At 57.1% G+C, this 16,088-nt stretch overlaps 1 protein-coding gene across 1 annotated transcript; it reads left to right on the top strand.

Moving 5' to 3' along the window:
• Positions 1-9,433: 9,433 nt before the first annotated feature.
• LOC129785623 (T-cell activation Rho GTPase-activating protein-like) lies at positions 9,434-10,425 on the top strand (the record flags this gene model as incomplete). Its single annotated transcript, XM_055818564.1, has 4 exons — positions 9,434-9,493; positions 9,725-9,886; positions 9,971-10,080; positions 10,290-10,425. Coding segments are annotated over 4 exons (468 nt in total), but the record flags the coding sequence as incomplete, so codon positions are not given.
• Between the last annotated feature and the right edge of the window lie 5,663 nt (positions 10,426-16,088).

Below are 16,088 nucleotides of genomic sequence, written 5' to 3'. Positions count from 1 at the left end.
ACGGCCTGCTGTCCCCTCCTGTCACCCCCAGGCTGTCCCAATCTGCTGTCCCCTCCTGTCATCCCCAGGTTTTCACGGCCTGCTGTCCCCTCCTGTCACCTCCCAGGCTGTCATGGCCTGCTGTCCCCTCCTGTCACCACCCAGGCTGTCACTGCCTGCTGTCCCCTCCGGTAACCCCCAGGCCTGTCCCTGCCTACTGTCCCCTCTGGTCACACTCCACACTGCCACTGCCTGCTGTCCCCTCCTGTCATCCCCAGGCTGTCACTACCTGGTGACATAAGCTACATAAGATAAAAAAGAAAAAAGAAAAAAACCAAAACGAAAACCTGCTTAGGTGAACACCAAAACACCCATGACTTTCTCAGACTCTTCACTACCCCACATGTGAGTCAAGGGACAGGATCTCCCAAAGGCTCTTTTGCAGGCACTTCCTGAAGACACCCCCACCCCCCACCCCACCCTGCTTTTCTACAAGTGCACAAAGAGGTGAAGAAGAGTTTCATGTTTAAGTTAAAGGAGGCAGTTTCTGAAATTAGCTTAGGTGAAAAAACCAAGGTGGTGTACTCATGGATTTTCTCCTCTGCAAAGCCATGAAGAAAACATGAACCGCAGTCCCCAAAGGCAAAGGAGCAAACTGAGGGAGAGCAGCTCATCGGCGCCTTTCAGAGCTTCAGCAGTCTGGGGAAATGGGAAAAAAAACCCATACAAAGAGAAACAGCAGCCAAGAAGCACTTTTATAAAATGCATATTGGGGCCTGTTCCAGACCTCAGAATGACTTTCAATATTGCTTTGCATGACTATTAGACCAAGGCCTAAAGTGGAGTGATAGCTTCTGCTTGCCGGGGCATGAGAAGATCACTCAAATGAGCGACACAGTAACAAGTAAACACCAAAGGCAACAGCGGAGCTTAACCAGCCTCCCTAAGGATGGCTCTAAAGTCACTGAAAAGGAAAAAAAGAAGGTAAGTTCCTAGCCTGGAATGCAAAGGCACCATCTTGGCTCCCAGGCAGGTGGCACTGATGGCCCAGCAGGGTCATGTCCCCACGTTCCAGGAAAGATTAAAAAAGTGCAGGACGTGTTTGTGGGGTGGGTTTGATGCATCCTTTCCGTTTGGTGAAAGCCTGAGGAAGGATGTACCCCACGGTGGGACCGGTGGCACTTTAGACCTGAGGTTAAAAAAGTGCTGCACATCAGTGACACTGCCCAAGCTGCTTTCACCACCAAACAATAAAAGATTTGCTTTCTCCAGTATGGTGGGAATGATGCCATAAAGTCGGTCATGGAGAGAAACCCTCTAAGCCTTGCTTGCAAGTTTCAGAAGGCAGGCATTCTTTATGGCAGTGCTGGGAGCACGGGGGAATGTTTCCTCTGAGCGTGCTCACCCAGTTACTCGAGGGCATGCACTACGGACAGCAGAGCACTTGCACACTCATAGCGCATTACACATGCATTTTCAGTCAGGCACGGGATGGGTTGCAAGTTTCTTGCTTTAATACAAATGAGCACACACCCTCAGACAGCACTGCTGAGGTTTTTTACTAGCTCCCCGTGCTCCCCAAGCGGGGCCTTGCCCTCTCTCGGGGGGCTATCTGAGTCAGAGGTCGCGATCTCCCCCCACAACAATTACCTCTGCCCGACTTCCAACCAACATTCTGCGGATCGCAGCACTCTATCGGCTTGTCTCCTCCTGTGGCCACAACGTCCTCACCCAGAGGCTCTTTCTGCATCACTGAAGAGAACGGAGATCTTTTCCCCATCCATTCTTTGTTCCCCATCCTTCCCAAGGCTGACTCCCTGGATGAGAGGTCCCTTAATTTGTCACTTCTAACAGCTTTAGAGAGTCAGCTTGGCCTAACCTTTGTGCGCAGGTGTGTTTAACGTAGAGCTAAACACCAAATCAGTGTGGTAACTGGGGAGCTCAGACATCTTGTCCCTTTGCCGAGCCAGCAGCCTTCCCTTAACAGAATCCCTGGACATAAACGTATATACAGTGGAATCTATACGGTGGCATCAAACGTCCGCCCAGACACCACATCCGTCCCTAAAATCCTTCCCCCCAAACAACCCTGAAAGACTTCCCTTGACCCCCTCCTCCACCCTGGCTGTTCCTGAAATCATCCCCCACCTCCACCTCCCCGCCCTGTCCCTAAAACCTTTTCCCCCAGACCCTGGTCCAGCCCTCCCCCACCCTCGGCCCGTCCCTAAAATCCTTCCCCCAACCCCCCGGTCCTTCCCTAAAGGCCTCCATTAACCCCCCGTCCGTCCCTAAAACCCTTCCCCCAGGCCCCCCAATCTGTTCTCTAAATAACACACACACCCTCAACCCCCCCCACGCCCCCACCCCCGGTTTATCAATACACACACACCCACCTCCCCCCAACCCCCACCCCCCCCCACACCCACTCCCACAAACACACATCCTTGCCCCACCCCCACACACCCCGCTCCATCCCTAAACACCTTCATCCATTCCCACCCGTCCGTCCCTAAACCCCTTCCCCCCGCCCCCTCCCCTGCCCCCGTCCCTCTGTCCCTGGCACGGCCCAACTGCCCAGCACCACCAGACCACTCTGCCCCAAACACCGTAAGGCAATGGTTCCCACCTGCCAATAGCAAGTCGAGGAACATTTTTTCTTCTTAAATAGAGAGAGTTTTACTTCACACGATGCCGACTACGCCAAATTATGTTTTGCTGACTGACTGGATACACAGCAAAGCTGAACTCTACATCAAATATAATCAAATCTATCAAATCTATCAAATGATGGAATATATCAAATGCAGTTTCTTGTATTACAATAAAAGAAAATAGCATGCAATATGATAAAAGGAACCAGTAGCAGTTACTGTGAGCAATATGATAAAAGAGCAACAGAAGCGAAGCATCCAATTGTTATTCCAAAGTGTTAACATGCCTAAGGAAAGGAGACATCACCAATTCCCACCCCAATTCCCTTCGGCTGGGAGCCCCCTTGCAGCTGGTGCCAGGAGTCTCTCGGGAACTGGGAAATTCCCCTGGAGAAGGTGCCAGGAAGGAATTCTCTTGCTGCTTCCCACCGTGCATGGTAGCCATGTGAGGCACAGCGCAAGGGTTCTGCTCCCTGCTTTCTGTGGTGAAAAAATTGACCAAAACCTTGTGCACTCATGCAGAACCAGAGCTCACCCTGTCAAAGTGCAGCACTGCTCCCCTGGAGAAGGTGTCATGAAGGAATTCTGTTGCTGTTTCTCACCGTGCCCGCACAACCATGTGATTCACAGCACAAATGTGCTGCTCCCTGCTTTCTGTGCTGAGAAAACTGACCTCTTTTCAGTGGCAATAATGCACAGCCCAAAAAACTCACCTTGACAAAGTGCAGCAGTGCTCCCTGGAGAAGGTGCCAGGCAGGAATTCTCTTGCTGCTTCTCACCGTGCCCGGGCAGCCATGTGAGGCACAAAAGAAAATTTCTGCTCCCTGCTTTCTGTGGTCAGAAAACAGAACCATCACTTTTGAAATGGTGCAGAACCCAAAAAAAGTCACCTTGTCCAAGTGCAGCGCTGCTCCCCTGGAGAGGGTTCCAGGCAGGAATTCTCTTGCTGCTTCTCACCCTGCCCTGGCAGCCATGTGAGGCACAGCACAAAAGTTCTGCTCCCTGCTTCCTGTGGTGAGAAAATTGACCAAAACCTTGTGCACTCATGCAGAACCAGAGCTCACCCTGTCAAAGTGCAGCACTGCTCCCCTGGAGAAGGGGCCATGAAGGAATTCTCTTGCTGTTTCTCACCGTGCCCGGGCAGCCATGTGAGGCAAAACAAAAGTTTTGCTCCCTGCGTTCTGTGGTGAGAAAATGGACCTCTCACATTTGCAATCATGAAGAGCCAAAAAAACCCTCACTATGGGTAAGTGCAGCACGGCTGCCCTGGAGAAGATGCCAGAAAGGAATTCTCTTGCTGCTTCTCGCCCTGCCCTGGCAGCCATGTGAGGCACAGCACAAATGTTCTGCTCCCTAATTTCTGTGGTGAGAAAATTAACCCCTCACCTTTTCAATCATATAGAGCCAAAAAACCCTCACCTTGACAAGTGCAGCACGGCTCCCCTGGAGAAGTGACAGGAAGGAATTCTCTTGCTGTTTCTCACCCTGCCCTGGCAGCCATGTGAGGCACAGCACAAAAGTGCTGCTCCCTAATTTCTAAAGTTAGCAAAATTGACCGTTCACAGTTGTACTCATGTTGAGACAAGACTTTCTTACTCAAAAGCAAAACCCAAGAAGCCACGTCCCCGTGGGAACCCCCTTGTCCTTCCGTGTGGCTGGTGACTTCCCATGGCTCTTCCACAAGGCAGGACAGATAACCACGAATTTGGAAGCCCACGTTAGTTCAAGTACACTTAGTCCTCTGACAGTCACTACTTATGGGCCAGCGGTCCTCTCACCCCTCCACAGATCTGCCTGTTAGTCCTCTAGCAGTCATTCTCCATGGAGGGACCACAAGTCCTCCACACCTACCCACCAGCTCACCAGAAAATAGTCAGACCACGCCAGAAGTGACACTGCCTGACCTGCAGGAGATCTATTAGACCAGTAACGATGGTTTCAAGACAGAAAAGCCCACCACCATCCACCAGCACAGCAGAAAAACAACCAGAAGAAACATCATACACAAACCAAAGGCACCCATCCAAACCCCACAAAGGCAAAATAGCTGAAAAAAGGCACTCTCCGCAAAAAAAACCCACCACACAGATCACAAGATAAGATAAAAATGCCATAACCCCAGGAACACAGGGCGAACAAACACAGATTCTGTCCATAACAATAACACACTTTGACACTAACTCGCTTGACCTCTGACATACTTGACCTTGTTGCCCCCAAACCACAGCACATCGTAGCCCTAAGGCAACACAAAACGGAGCACAAAGTCCCTGAAGATCTCCGCCAGGGCAAAAGCAAAGCACAGAGCCACACAGGAGGGGGGGTTGGAAGGGACCTGTGGAGGTCCTCTGGGCCAAGCCCTCTGCTCCAGCACGCTCGCCTCGAGCAGGTGGCTGAGAACTGTGTGCTTGGCCTTTGAAGATCCCCAAGGACAGAGACTGCACAACCTCCTTGGGCAACCTCTGCCAGCATTTGATCGCCCCGAGGGGGAAAATTTGCCATTTCTATCTCTCCTTTCACTGTACCGCATTCCAGAACAGCCATGACATGACAAGCTCAGGCTTGAAAGCCAGTGCTGTGGCTGGCCTGAAATTCTGTCCCCCTTTTTTTCATCCACTAGTAGCTAAAGGAGGACAAAGAAGGATTTCTTTCAAAGGAGAACTTCTCTTTTCCTCTGTCCTTCTTCTCTACCAGTGATCTGGATTCTGAGTGCTGTGCCACTGTCCTAATGGCTGGGATAGGGATACTTCTTGTAGGACAGGGAGGAGGTGACAGTGGAGATGATCAGGCTGGGGAAGCTGAAGGAAAACGCAAGCAACTGGAGTTGCCTGGAGCAAGAGTGGCCAGCTTCCGAGCTAGGTCACCTCGTGTCCTCAGCTCCCATGCAGGAGCTGAACCAACACATGGACTGCAAAGCAGTGTGACCCATAGAAAAAAGTTTGCTTGGCTCGGGATCGCCCAGGGGCATTTAACTGCAATTCCGCCCTTGTCAGCAGGAAGGAAACATGCCCTGCAAGCACACACTGAGGCATGACACCTTGCCCGGGGCTAAAGGGTACCTCAGGAGACCTACATGGGACCCCCCAGCACCTGGATTGCTGGCTGGAGGATGGGTAGGTCAAAGGACCCTGATGGGAGCCCTGCAGGCTCTCATGCATTGGACCAACGGGCACCTTCCCTTGTCATACAGAGCATCCTCTCGGATGCTCTGGACAGTTTCTGGTAGATCTCTGGAGAAGAGCTTCTCCCCAGGCCTCTCCCATGGGCTTGCTCACCCCCGGAGCCCTTCCCAAGCACAGCCCCAGCAGGTGGATGCAGCCGGCGTTGCAGGGAAGAACAAGCAGCAGGCACCACAGTCAGCACTGCGGGAAAGCTGGGACCCCAGACACCCACCCAGGCTCTCCAATCCCAGCCTGGCCCACAAGAGTGCCTTTATCTCCCTTTCCCAGAAGTGCTGAATTCCCCTTCCAGCATTAGCCACTGGACCCACGCTGCTTCTTGCTGCACTGTACAACAGCCACAAGAGAATTTGCTAGATGTCTCTGATTTCCTGCATTTTTCCTGAACAGGGCGGGTGTGTAACTCTCTGAATCACTTCTGTTTGAAGCAAGGCATTGCTTAGGGTCAACAGTGAAACGAGACACGGGCCATCAAAAGCTGACTACTTTTCCCCTTCTTTGCCATGGTCACGGCCTACCCCACAGACTCGCCCCTGGCCGTGTCGGCCACCGGCTGGGTGAAGGTCATGGCTAACCGGGCAGGGGCTCCTGTGTGGCGCTCATCCAGCCCTGATTGCCAAGGGTGAAGCCTTAGCACCCAGGTGGGATAAAGCCTTCCCAAGCAAGGGTGGTGCTCCAGGGGCACCACAATTCCTGCCGAAGCTCACCACACATTTCATTTCCCTGTGGCGCCTGGCAGGACACGAGCGGCTCTTGACTGCTGCTAGTCCCCCCGTCTTTTGGTAAAAATGGAAGTTTTTCCTCCTGCTGGGCCTGCTCCAGTTCCAGCGCCTTGGGGCCTGAGGCCTGGCACGGCCTGTGTGCCAGAGGCCTTCCGACCGCTAGGCCGGCCTCCACCAAGAGGAGTCTGCCTCAGGCCACAACGGTCACCTCTAGGAAAAACGGCTTCTTTTATCGAGCAGGGCCCTGTCCAAACCCCAGGGCAAAGCGCTGGCCGCAGGCGCAGGGAGGTGGCCCTTGCCCCCTGCCCTGTCCTGCGCGGGGCTCCCCGGGGCGAGGCAGGCCCGGCCATACTGGAGAGGGCCCCAGCCCCGCCCCGCAGGCCCCGCCCACTTTCCGTTGGGCTCAGACCGTTGGTCACGGGGAGCCCACGGCCACCACAGGCAGCAGGGCAGAGCCGTGCTGGCACGCAGCGGCGCTGGCAGGAGGCAGCCTCTGGCCCAGCAGCGCTGCCACAGCACCAGCACCCCGCTTCCCAGCCTCGCCGTCGCCGGCTGGGCCCCCTCCTCGCTGCACGGCCAGGGCCCTCCTCTCCCGGGCAGGATGGGCCAGGCCAGCTGCTGCTGCGGCTCCAGGTGGGCTCCCCCCGGGCTCGGGGACACGCGGGCACAGCTGGGCCACGCAGCACTGGCGTTGCTCATGCCCGCCGCTCTCTGCTCTGCAGGGAGGCTCTCAGCGACGCCGAGCCGGTGCTGAGCGCGGACGTGCGGCTGACCCGGGGCCGCAAGAGGAGCGAGAGGCGCCTGCTCCTCCTCCACGAGGAACTGGTGGTCGCCAAGTTGCGGTAAGACCCTCAGAGCCCAGATCCTTGCCCCCAGCCCCGGCCCAGGGACACCCTGGCACCAGCCCCAGGCCCCGGCCCCTCGGTGCTGGAGGCACCAATGTCCGTCCCAAGGGCAGGTGGGGGACAGGGCTCTGCGCGTGGGGACCCAGCCCAAGGAGCCCCCCTCCAGCTCAGTGCCCGCCTCTGCTCTCTGCAGACATGGCACCAGCCTGCGCCCACAGCTCCGCCTGGCGCTGGACCAGCTGTGGGTGCTCAGCAGCGGGAAGGAGGCTGCGGGGCAGGAGGGACAGGAGGAGGAGGAAGGCACCGATGAGGACAGCACCTCTGTCATCCTCGCCTGGCCCACCGGCTCCTGCATCGCCACTTTTGGGTGAGTCGTGGTCGGGCAGCAGAGGTTCCCAGCCGTGCCCACGCCATCCCATGAACACAGGCCTCTGCCTTGCGTGCAGAGCTGGGCAGGGAGCAGGCAGCTCGCTGGCAGGGAGGAGGGATGTGGGATGTTTCCCCATCCTGCATCCCCTGGTCACCTTTTGGTCCCCAGAAGGGAAGGGCAAATGCAGCCGCTCAGGCAGGACAGAGCGACCCAGGGCTTGGACAGCGCCTCTGTCCTGCCCCACAGCACAGGGCTGTGCAGGCACCCACCTTTGCCCAGGGCTGGGGGCAGCAGGGCCTGACGCTCTCTCTCCTCTCTATCTGCAGATCCCAGGCACTGAAGGAGCTGTGGGTGGCCACGCTGCTGGGGTAAGCCGGGGGGATGCTCCAGGAGAAGCTGGATGGATGGGGGAACACAGCCCCCAGCTGGGGAAGGTGCCCCCGTGGCTGCGAGCAGCTCTCGGGCACAGCTGCCTGACGAGAGACAAGAGATGGCTTGGGGCTCACCCAGCTCTCTCCCTCTCCCTTCCCGGTGCACAGGACACCAGAAGGACGCACGGGAGCCCGCGTCACCCATCTGACATCCATCAAGCTCCTGGAGAGGGAGCTGAGCCGCCGCCACGCCGTGAGTGTCTCTCTGCTCTGGGCCCTGTCCCCAAGCACTGCTCCTGCAGCCGAGCAGCAGAGCCATGGCTGCTCACCTTCTTCCCCTCCTTCTCTCCTGCCCAGTGGAGGACACTGCGCGCCAGGAGCCTGGAGAGGCTGATGGAGGCACAGGCAGAGGTGAGAATGGCTGCCTTGCACCTGCCTCTGGCTGCGCCGGGATGCGCAGGGACTGGGGTGAGCTTGTGCGGGAGGGACAGAGGGTCTGATGGTGCCACTCAGGGAGCAGAGAGTTTTGGGAAGCCAGCAGCACGCCAGCACGTTCTGACTGGTGACACTGGGAGGAACCCTGCCACATGGGGAAGAGAGCCCGGGAGGGCAGAGGGTCCCAGCTCTGCCGCGCTCAGGCTGCTGGTGGCCCTTTCTGCTGCGGGGCTGCTCTCCAAGCACAGCCCGATTCTTGGTTCTTGCAGGCTCATCCCAAGCAAGGGCCTGCGACGGCCCCATCTGCAAACGCAGGGGGACTTTGCCCCGCACCAGGTGAGTTTGGGAAAGCAAGGCAACCTCCTGCAATGCTGTGCTCACTTGTCCCGAGTGTCGCCATGCAGGTTGGGCAGCCCACGGAAGGATGTCACCTGGACGGACAAGGACAACTGCTGGGCAGTGCCTGCTGGATATGCTTCTGCGGGGACACGGAGCCTCTGCTGCTGCCCGCAGCTTGCAGGAGGGCAGGGCGAAGGCTGGCACAGGCTGACCCCGTGGCACGATGGCTCTCAAGAGCCTCTAAGTCAACACCTCCGAGCCACAGCCGCGGTTCCAGCTGCTGCCTCCCTGCCCATCCTGCCGCACCACACAGCACCGTGCTGCCGGCAGGGCAGCGCAGGGCAGGGCAGGCGCTGGGACCGCTGGCCTGGGGTCTCCATTGGTGGTGTCTTACTCTGTTTTCCTCTGCAGCAGGAGGGAGCAGCAGCGGGAGCAGCACCAGCAGGAGGAGGATGGGGCTGCCCTGGCCCTTCGCCCTGCGGCGCACCCCGGCCGCTGCCCAGGCGCCAGGGCAGGCGGGCTCCAGCTGCAGCAGGGCGCTCTTTGGGCAGCCCCTGGCAGCCCTCTGTGGGGAGGACAACACGCTGCCCCGGCCCATCCAGGTAAGCCAGCCTGGACAGACGGGGTCCCCAGCCCTCCCTCCGGCTGCTCTGGAGAGGGCCTGCGTGTCCCCAGCAGCTGCGGGGACAGGGCACTGGGCTCTGCACCCCCAGAACCTGCTTCTGGTCCCAGACCCTTTGTGGCGCTTAGGCAACCACGTCTGGGGCAGAGCTCTGGTCCTTGCCACCGCTTGGTTCTTCAGCCAAGCAAGTGGCCTCCTGCCTCTCCTGCAGGAGCTGCTGGCTGTCCTGCGCCAGCAAGGACCAGCAACGGAGGGGATATTCCGCAGAGCTGCCGGTGGGACAGAACTTCGGCAGCTGCGCGAGGCCCTGGACCGCGGCAAGGACATCGACGTAGGAAGCCAGCCTGCGCTGCTGCTGGCCGTCATCTTGAAGGTGAGCACTTCTGACGTGCAGCTGGAGGAGCTCCTGGCTGGCCTGCAGCGTTCAAAGGCTCACCTGCAGCCCTTGGCATTGCAGGACTTCCTGCGAAGCATCCCCACCAAGCTCCTCGTCGTCGACCTCTACGAGGACTGGATGGCAGCCATGGAGAGGGCCAGCAAGCAGGCCAAGGTGGAGGAGCTGAAAGCGTAAGTGTGGGCAGCAGCCTGCCTGGTGAGCAGGGACCGGGAGAGTTCTGGGACCTGCCTGCAAAGGCACGGGCTCCTCAGAAAGCTGTCTTTTCGGGCAGCTGCAAAGCTGTGCAACACGGCCGCTGGCTCCCACCCGCCTGGGGCCAGCTGCGGGGACAGCTGTGGGCACCCTCTGCTTCATCAGCCTTGTCTTCCTCTTCCCTCAGGGTGGCTGACAAGTTGCCTGCGGCCAACCTCCTCCTCCTGAAGCGGCTGATGGCCCTGCTGCAGCACATCGGCCACAACGCAGCCACCAGCAGAATGAGCTGCAGCAACCTGGCCATCTGCGTCGGGCCCAACCTGCTGAGCCCACCCAACGAGGACCTGCTCCCGCTGCAGGCCATGCTGGCGGTGACCGAGAAGGTACGCCCTACCCAGCAGCCAGTGCTGCCTTCCCGGCCCATCGGAGCTTGGCTGTTGCGAGGTCCCTGGCTGCCTCCTCCCTTGGGCCAGTGCTGGTGGGCTGGGTGCCTGGAAGAGCAACCCCCAGCCGCAGCCGCCTGCGCAGGCGAAGGGTCAGCAGTGGGAAAGGCTGCTTGACACGTCTGCAGGCACCTGGCTTGAGACCAAGGCTTTGATGTCTGCAGGTGAACGTGCTGGTGGAGTTCCTCATTGAAAACTGCGGGGACATCTTTGGGGAGGAGGTGGCCGGCCTCTCCCCTCCATCAGCCGAGGAGGTGCCAGCACCCATGGACAGGGGCACAGGTAGGAGGCGGGACTGAGGCTTGTCACAGACACTGGGGCTTGGGATGCCAGAAACCTCAACGCTGACGAGACAAGTGGTGTAGGGCTCGGCTGGGCTTTGCTTAGGTGTTCTTGACTTCCAAGAAGTCGCGCTGCTGCACGTGCTTTTGCTTTCCAGAGCTGCGGTGCGAAGAGCAAAGTGGCCCTGCAGGCACAGCAGAGACCCAGCATCCGGCAAAAGCCTTTCTGCATGCAGCCGCCTCTCTGCTGGGCATCGACAGCGGAGCTGGGGGAGACACAGGGGCAGGGCCCAAAGCGGCAGAGGTACGGCAGCTCCACAGACGCTGGGGCAACGTGTCTCAGGTGGGACAGTAATTTCCCAGGAGGCCAAGCAGCCGCTGGGCCTCCTCCTGGCAGCCGCTCTCTTGTGCCTTTGGGGTTCCTCCTCTCCCCCCAGAGTGGTGCGTGCTAAGGAAAACTGGAAAGGCTGTTTCTGGAACGCACTTCATGAAGTATGATCTGCTTCATCAAACAAAACATACCTACAAAATACCCACAAAAGGACAGAAAGGAGTAGCTGCCACCTTGAGAGGGCTTTTGCTCAAATCCTACTCCGTCGCAGCTTCATCAAGTCTAGGCTGCGTTGGCTGGACTGTGCAAAATGTGCACGATGCAAACCAGCATCTCCTCTGTAGAGCTCATACAGCAATTTGGCAGTCAGGCCCTCACTACCCCAGGCTGTCACTTGCCACCCGTTACCTCCCAAGTTTCTGGTTTAGGCACCTCCAGATTTGCCTCCAGGCACCCCCGAGGGCACGGCAGAGTCCCTGGCACGCCTGCCACAACTGACCAGCCTGCCCCAGGAAACCAGGTAGGAAGAGCTCCCCTTGCCTGACCTGAGAGCTCGCTGCAGGGGCTTGGGGCTTTCCCCATCTCATCACGCTGTGGGATGGAAAGGTTTGCAGGCTCCCACCAGGAGAAGGAAAAGTCAAGGAAAAGGAAGAGAAAAGAAGCCTGGGCAGAGGAGAGGGACAGCCAAGCACAAATAAAAAGGAGAAGAGAGGAAGCGATTTTGTGGACCCAAACCTGAGAAAATGCAGGAAGGTGCAGCACGTCAGGAAGGCCAGGTGCGTACCACGCGCTGCTGCCCATCTTTCCCAGCCCTGAACACGGCCCTAACTCTTCCCAGCTGGCTGGCAAGGGCCGGCGAGGGCTGGTGCTGAGCAGGGTTTGGGATGAGCCCCACGGCAGCTCCCCGGGGGCTCCCCGTCGAGCCCTGCTGCGCGGCACAGGGGCACTGTCAGCATCCCTGCGCACGCACAGCTCCCTAGGGACATCACCCCTGGGGAGAAGGCACCGGAGCCGGCCTCGAGTGGAGGCCAGCAAGAGCTGTCCCTTCTGGGCCATGAGGAATTCCTCGGAAACAGCGTCCCCCAAAGAGGGGGGAACCAAATCCTGCCTCTTCCTGCCTCTGGGGGCTTATCAGAGCTTTCTGACTCTGTCGTTGCAGGTGCCGACTGATTTTCACCGGCTGAACCGCTGTGACTCCTGGGCCCCTGCAGCTGCTGTTGACAATAAAAGAATCTTTTCCCTCTCCTGACTGTGTCTGCCATAGGGTCTTGTGGAGTGGGGAGCGCTTGTGCTGGGGTGGACCCTCGGGGAGGAGATTGGGATGGTCCCTTGCCCCAGCACCCTTTCCAGCGGGCATCGGGGCTGAGCTGAGGGGCTTTAGGAGGAAAAGCAAAGCACAGAGCCACACAGGAGGGGGGGTTGGAAGGGACCCGTGGAGGTCCTCTGGGCCAAGCCCTCTGCTCCAGCACGCTCGCCTCGAGCAGGTTGCTGAGAACTGTGTGCCCTTGGCCTTTGAAGATCCCCAAGGACAGAGACTGCACAACCTCCTTGGGCAACCTCTGCCAGCATTTGATCGCCCTGGGGGGAAAAATTTGCCATTTCAGTCTCTCCTTTCACTGTACCACATTCCAGAACAGCCACGACATGACAAGCTCCCTACAGCTCTGGCAAAACCAAACTGGGTGGAAATCAGAAACTGGTACTGCTGTATAAGCAACACAGCCTTTAAACCCAAACCAAGGGTTTAATTCTAAAGGTCAGCTGTTGGAGCACCATGAGGCTCTGGTGGGACAGCTCTGGAAAGAGTTAAGCCTACGCATCTTCAAAAGTTCTGCTCACCTTGGAAGAGGCCACATATGCAGGGCTAGCGCTGCCCGTACCCTGGAAGGTTCATTTAACCCTAATTTCTAAATAGCACTGCAGATACCATTTGAAGGGCACAGCACTGTCTGCCTCTGTCTCACTAGGAGCAAACACTGACCCGCTGGCTAATTATTCAGCTGCTTTGGGGGGCAGGGGTGGGGGTGGGGGTGGTAATTTGCAGTAGATTTAAAAACCACCCTCTTGCCAATTCAAGTCTGCTCCGACTTCAGTGAGAGCAGCTGGGGAGAACTGCAGTCAATGCTGACATGCTCTTCAAAGCCTTCACTGCCCCCAGCCTGCACGGTTTGCTCAGAGAGCAACAGAATTGCCCGTCAGCCAGAACAAGGAACAGAATCACTAAAGCAGCATCCCCTCATCGGCACTGTTTTTAAGTTTATCTCCTCCGTGTTTTGCTGTCTCTCCATATGGCCGTTTTGTTAATAAAGGCAGTGTCGCCAAAGGCTTGAGGTAATAAACAATTAAATTAGTAAATGAAAAAAATTGTGTGCTAGAGGGGAGAAGCCAGTATGGGAATGGGAACTGCGTGTTCTGCCCTTGCTTACACCACACCTGACCAAGAGCCTTTATACATTGCCTGAAAAATCAGTTATCTGCAGTGAATCCCAGTGACAAGACAAATAGTTACAGCTTTTTTTCTTTTTTTAAAAAACAAACAAAACTTGGTCTCTTCTGCAAGGTCAGCTCCAGTTGAATGTGACAGCAGCGCATCCCTGGGAACGCCGAAGGGGATCTGCACTGAGCCACCAGGCACCCTCCTGAAGACGATGCAGCTGGCTGTACGACCGCTGCTGGAAACCAGGCAGCAGCGAGCTTCACCTGGAGCACAGGGCTCTGGATCAGGGAGGTCAGGGACCAGGCTGAAGGAGACAGGACCCCGCATTACGACTGTCATGAGAAGAGGAAATCCCAAGGAAGGTCTTCTGCCTCCTCCCTCGTTACAAGGCGCTGGGAAACCATTTGCGCCCTGTGGCAGCACATAACAGACCCAGCACGGGGGTTATGCAGGCAGAAAAAAGCTGCCACTGATTAAGAAAACTTACACCCTAGGCCTGTCTCTTCTTTCCTGATCACAGAGACGTGACATGCAGCTGCCTTCTGTGGTGCCAAGAGATGTCAGCCTTAGCAGCCACATAAAACATCTCCGAGAAGACAGCATGACAAAGAACAAGTAGGAAATGACCTAAGAATGATGCTTTTTCCTTTCTGCAGGGAGAGCAAACACTTCCATCAGTCCATAACAAGCCTTTGGCACTTGTCAATACGGCAAAAATCAGGCACTTAGGGAGGCAGGAAAAGAAGATGACAATGGAGCAAGGAGGAGAAACAGCCACTTTTGTCAGCAGGTTACATCAGCCCCCAGCTAAGCTGCAACAGCTCCTTCATGTTGACTCATTCCTCCAGTCTTTTTTTACCCAAGACAGACACAAATCCTCCCCTTGCTGGATCCAGAGGATTCCCTAACACGCTGGGCTGCCTGGCAGCTGGGAAAGCAATCTGACAGGGAAAAGCACACCCGACAGACACAGGATTTGACAGTGTGAGCACAGGACGACACACTGGTCCCAAGGGTCGCAGATCTGCAGACACCCTGGCAAGCAGGGATAAGCCAACCGAGGACGCAGGTATGCAGTCCCTACACCCCTCTTCCAACCCAAAAAGCCCCGTCTCAACACACAGATTTGGCGGGTTTTTACTTATTTTCTTCTGGTGGCAGAGATACTCCCTCCCTGCTGCTCCCTGCAACTGAGAATAGAACAGACACAACTCACCCAGCAGAGAGGAGAGGGGTACAGGGAAGCTGGTGCCTGAGGGGGACTGCAAGGAATTCCTGAAGTCACTTTCCCAAAGTGAAGTTCACCACAAATCATGCTGGCTTGCTCAGGTAATGATCTTGTCTCCCACAAAGCCAGCAGCAAGCTTGCCTTAACAGGAAGAGCAATTATCACTCGAGGGTTAAGAGTACCACCGGGGTGGCAGCACGGCCACCTGCATTACAGCATTTTCCTTTTCTGTTTCAAACAAGACACCAGCCTTTCGTTTGCCCTGTTGCCGCCCCTTCAATTAACCTCATTCAGTTTGTCAAGCTGTCCGTCAGTCTGCATAACATTCCCGATGCAACGCTCCTGTGAAAATTTCAGTCGATAACTCGCCCTTTCAATTGGAGACCATGATCTCTGAGCCTCACAGCCACCGTTTGCAGACTGGCCAACAAATGGGAGACAGGGAAATGACGGCTCACCACCCTGCAGCAACCTCCAAGCAGGAATCAGAGCAGCGGCTTTGGCGCTTTACAGGACACAAGGCTTGGGTTCAGGGACACGGGGGAATGAAGGATGCCCGTGTCACCCATCAGCTGGGCTAAGGCACAGCCCAGCCTGCTCCGCTCTCAGGTGGACACGTGCGCGTCACCCTGACACCCGACTGCATCTCAGGCTTTATCTCCACAATTATTCAGTCCCCTCTGCTTCCCGTCAAGGAGCTGCCAGGCAGCGTAAGGCAGCCAAGGGCAAAACTTCAACTGGGGCAGCAAAAGAGCGGCAGAGCAGGCAGCTGCTGAGGGCCAGGGCGCAGCTCGGGCACATCTCGCCCACGCCCGCGCTGCTCCCATCAGGCAGCCTCAGCAGCACCGTGCCCGGAGTCTGTCTGAAGAGCCTTTGGTGAAGCGGCTGATGGAGCAGGTTCCCAGGACCTGCCTCCTGGCACGTCTCCATGAGAGCAGCAGCTGCCCTGAAAAGCAGAGATGCTCACCATGGGGGAACTCGGCCCCGTGGAGTCAGCAGGGGGGATCATCACACACACAGTCACAGAGCGGCTGGGGCTGGCGAGACCTCTGGAGATCATCTGGTCCAAGCCACTGCTCAAGCAGAGCCCGTCTTTATTGCAGGGAAAGAAACCGTCCCTGAGCCGCCTCGTGTTACTGCTCTAGTGACTGATCAGCCCCAGGACTGGCAGAGATGGCGGTGAAGCACGACAGGCTTTATTGCCCAGTCCCATGGGTTAGGGCCCTGAGGCAACGGAGGGGCAGATGTACCCTGCAAGCCCCCCGG

The sequence above is a fragment of the Falco peregrinus genome, chromosome 14 (genome assembly GCF_023634155.1).
Source record: "Falco peregrinus isolate bFalPer1 chromosome 14, bFalPer1.pri, whole genome shotgun sequence".
In the NCBI taxonomy this organism is placed as follows: domain Eukaryota; kingdom Metazoa; phylum Chordata; class Aves; order Falconiformes; family Falconidae; genus Falco; species Falco peregrinus.
This window is presented reverse-complemented; position numbering and strand designations above follow the sequence as displayed.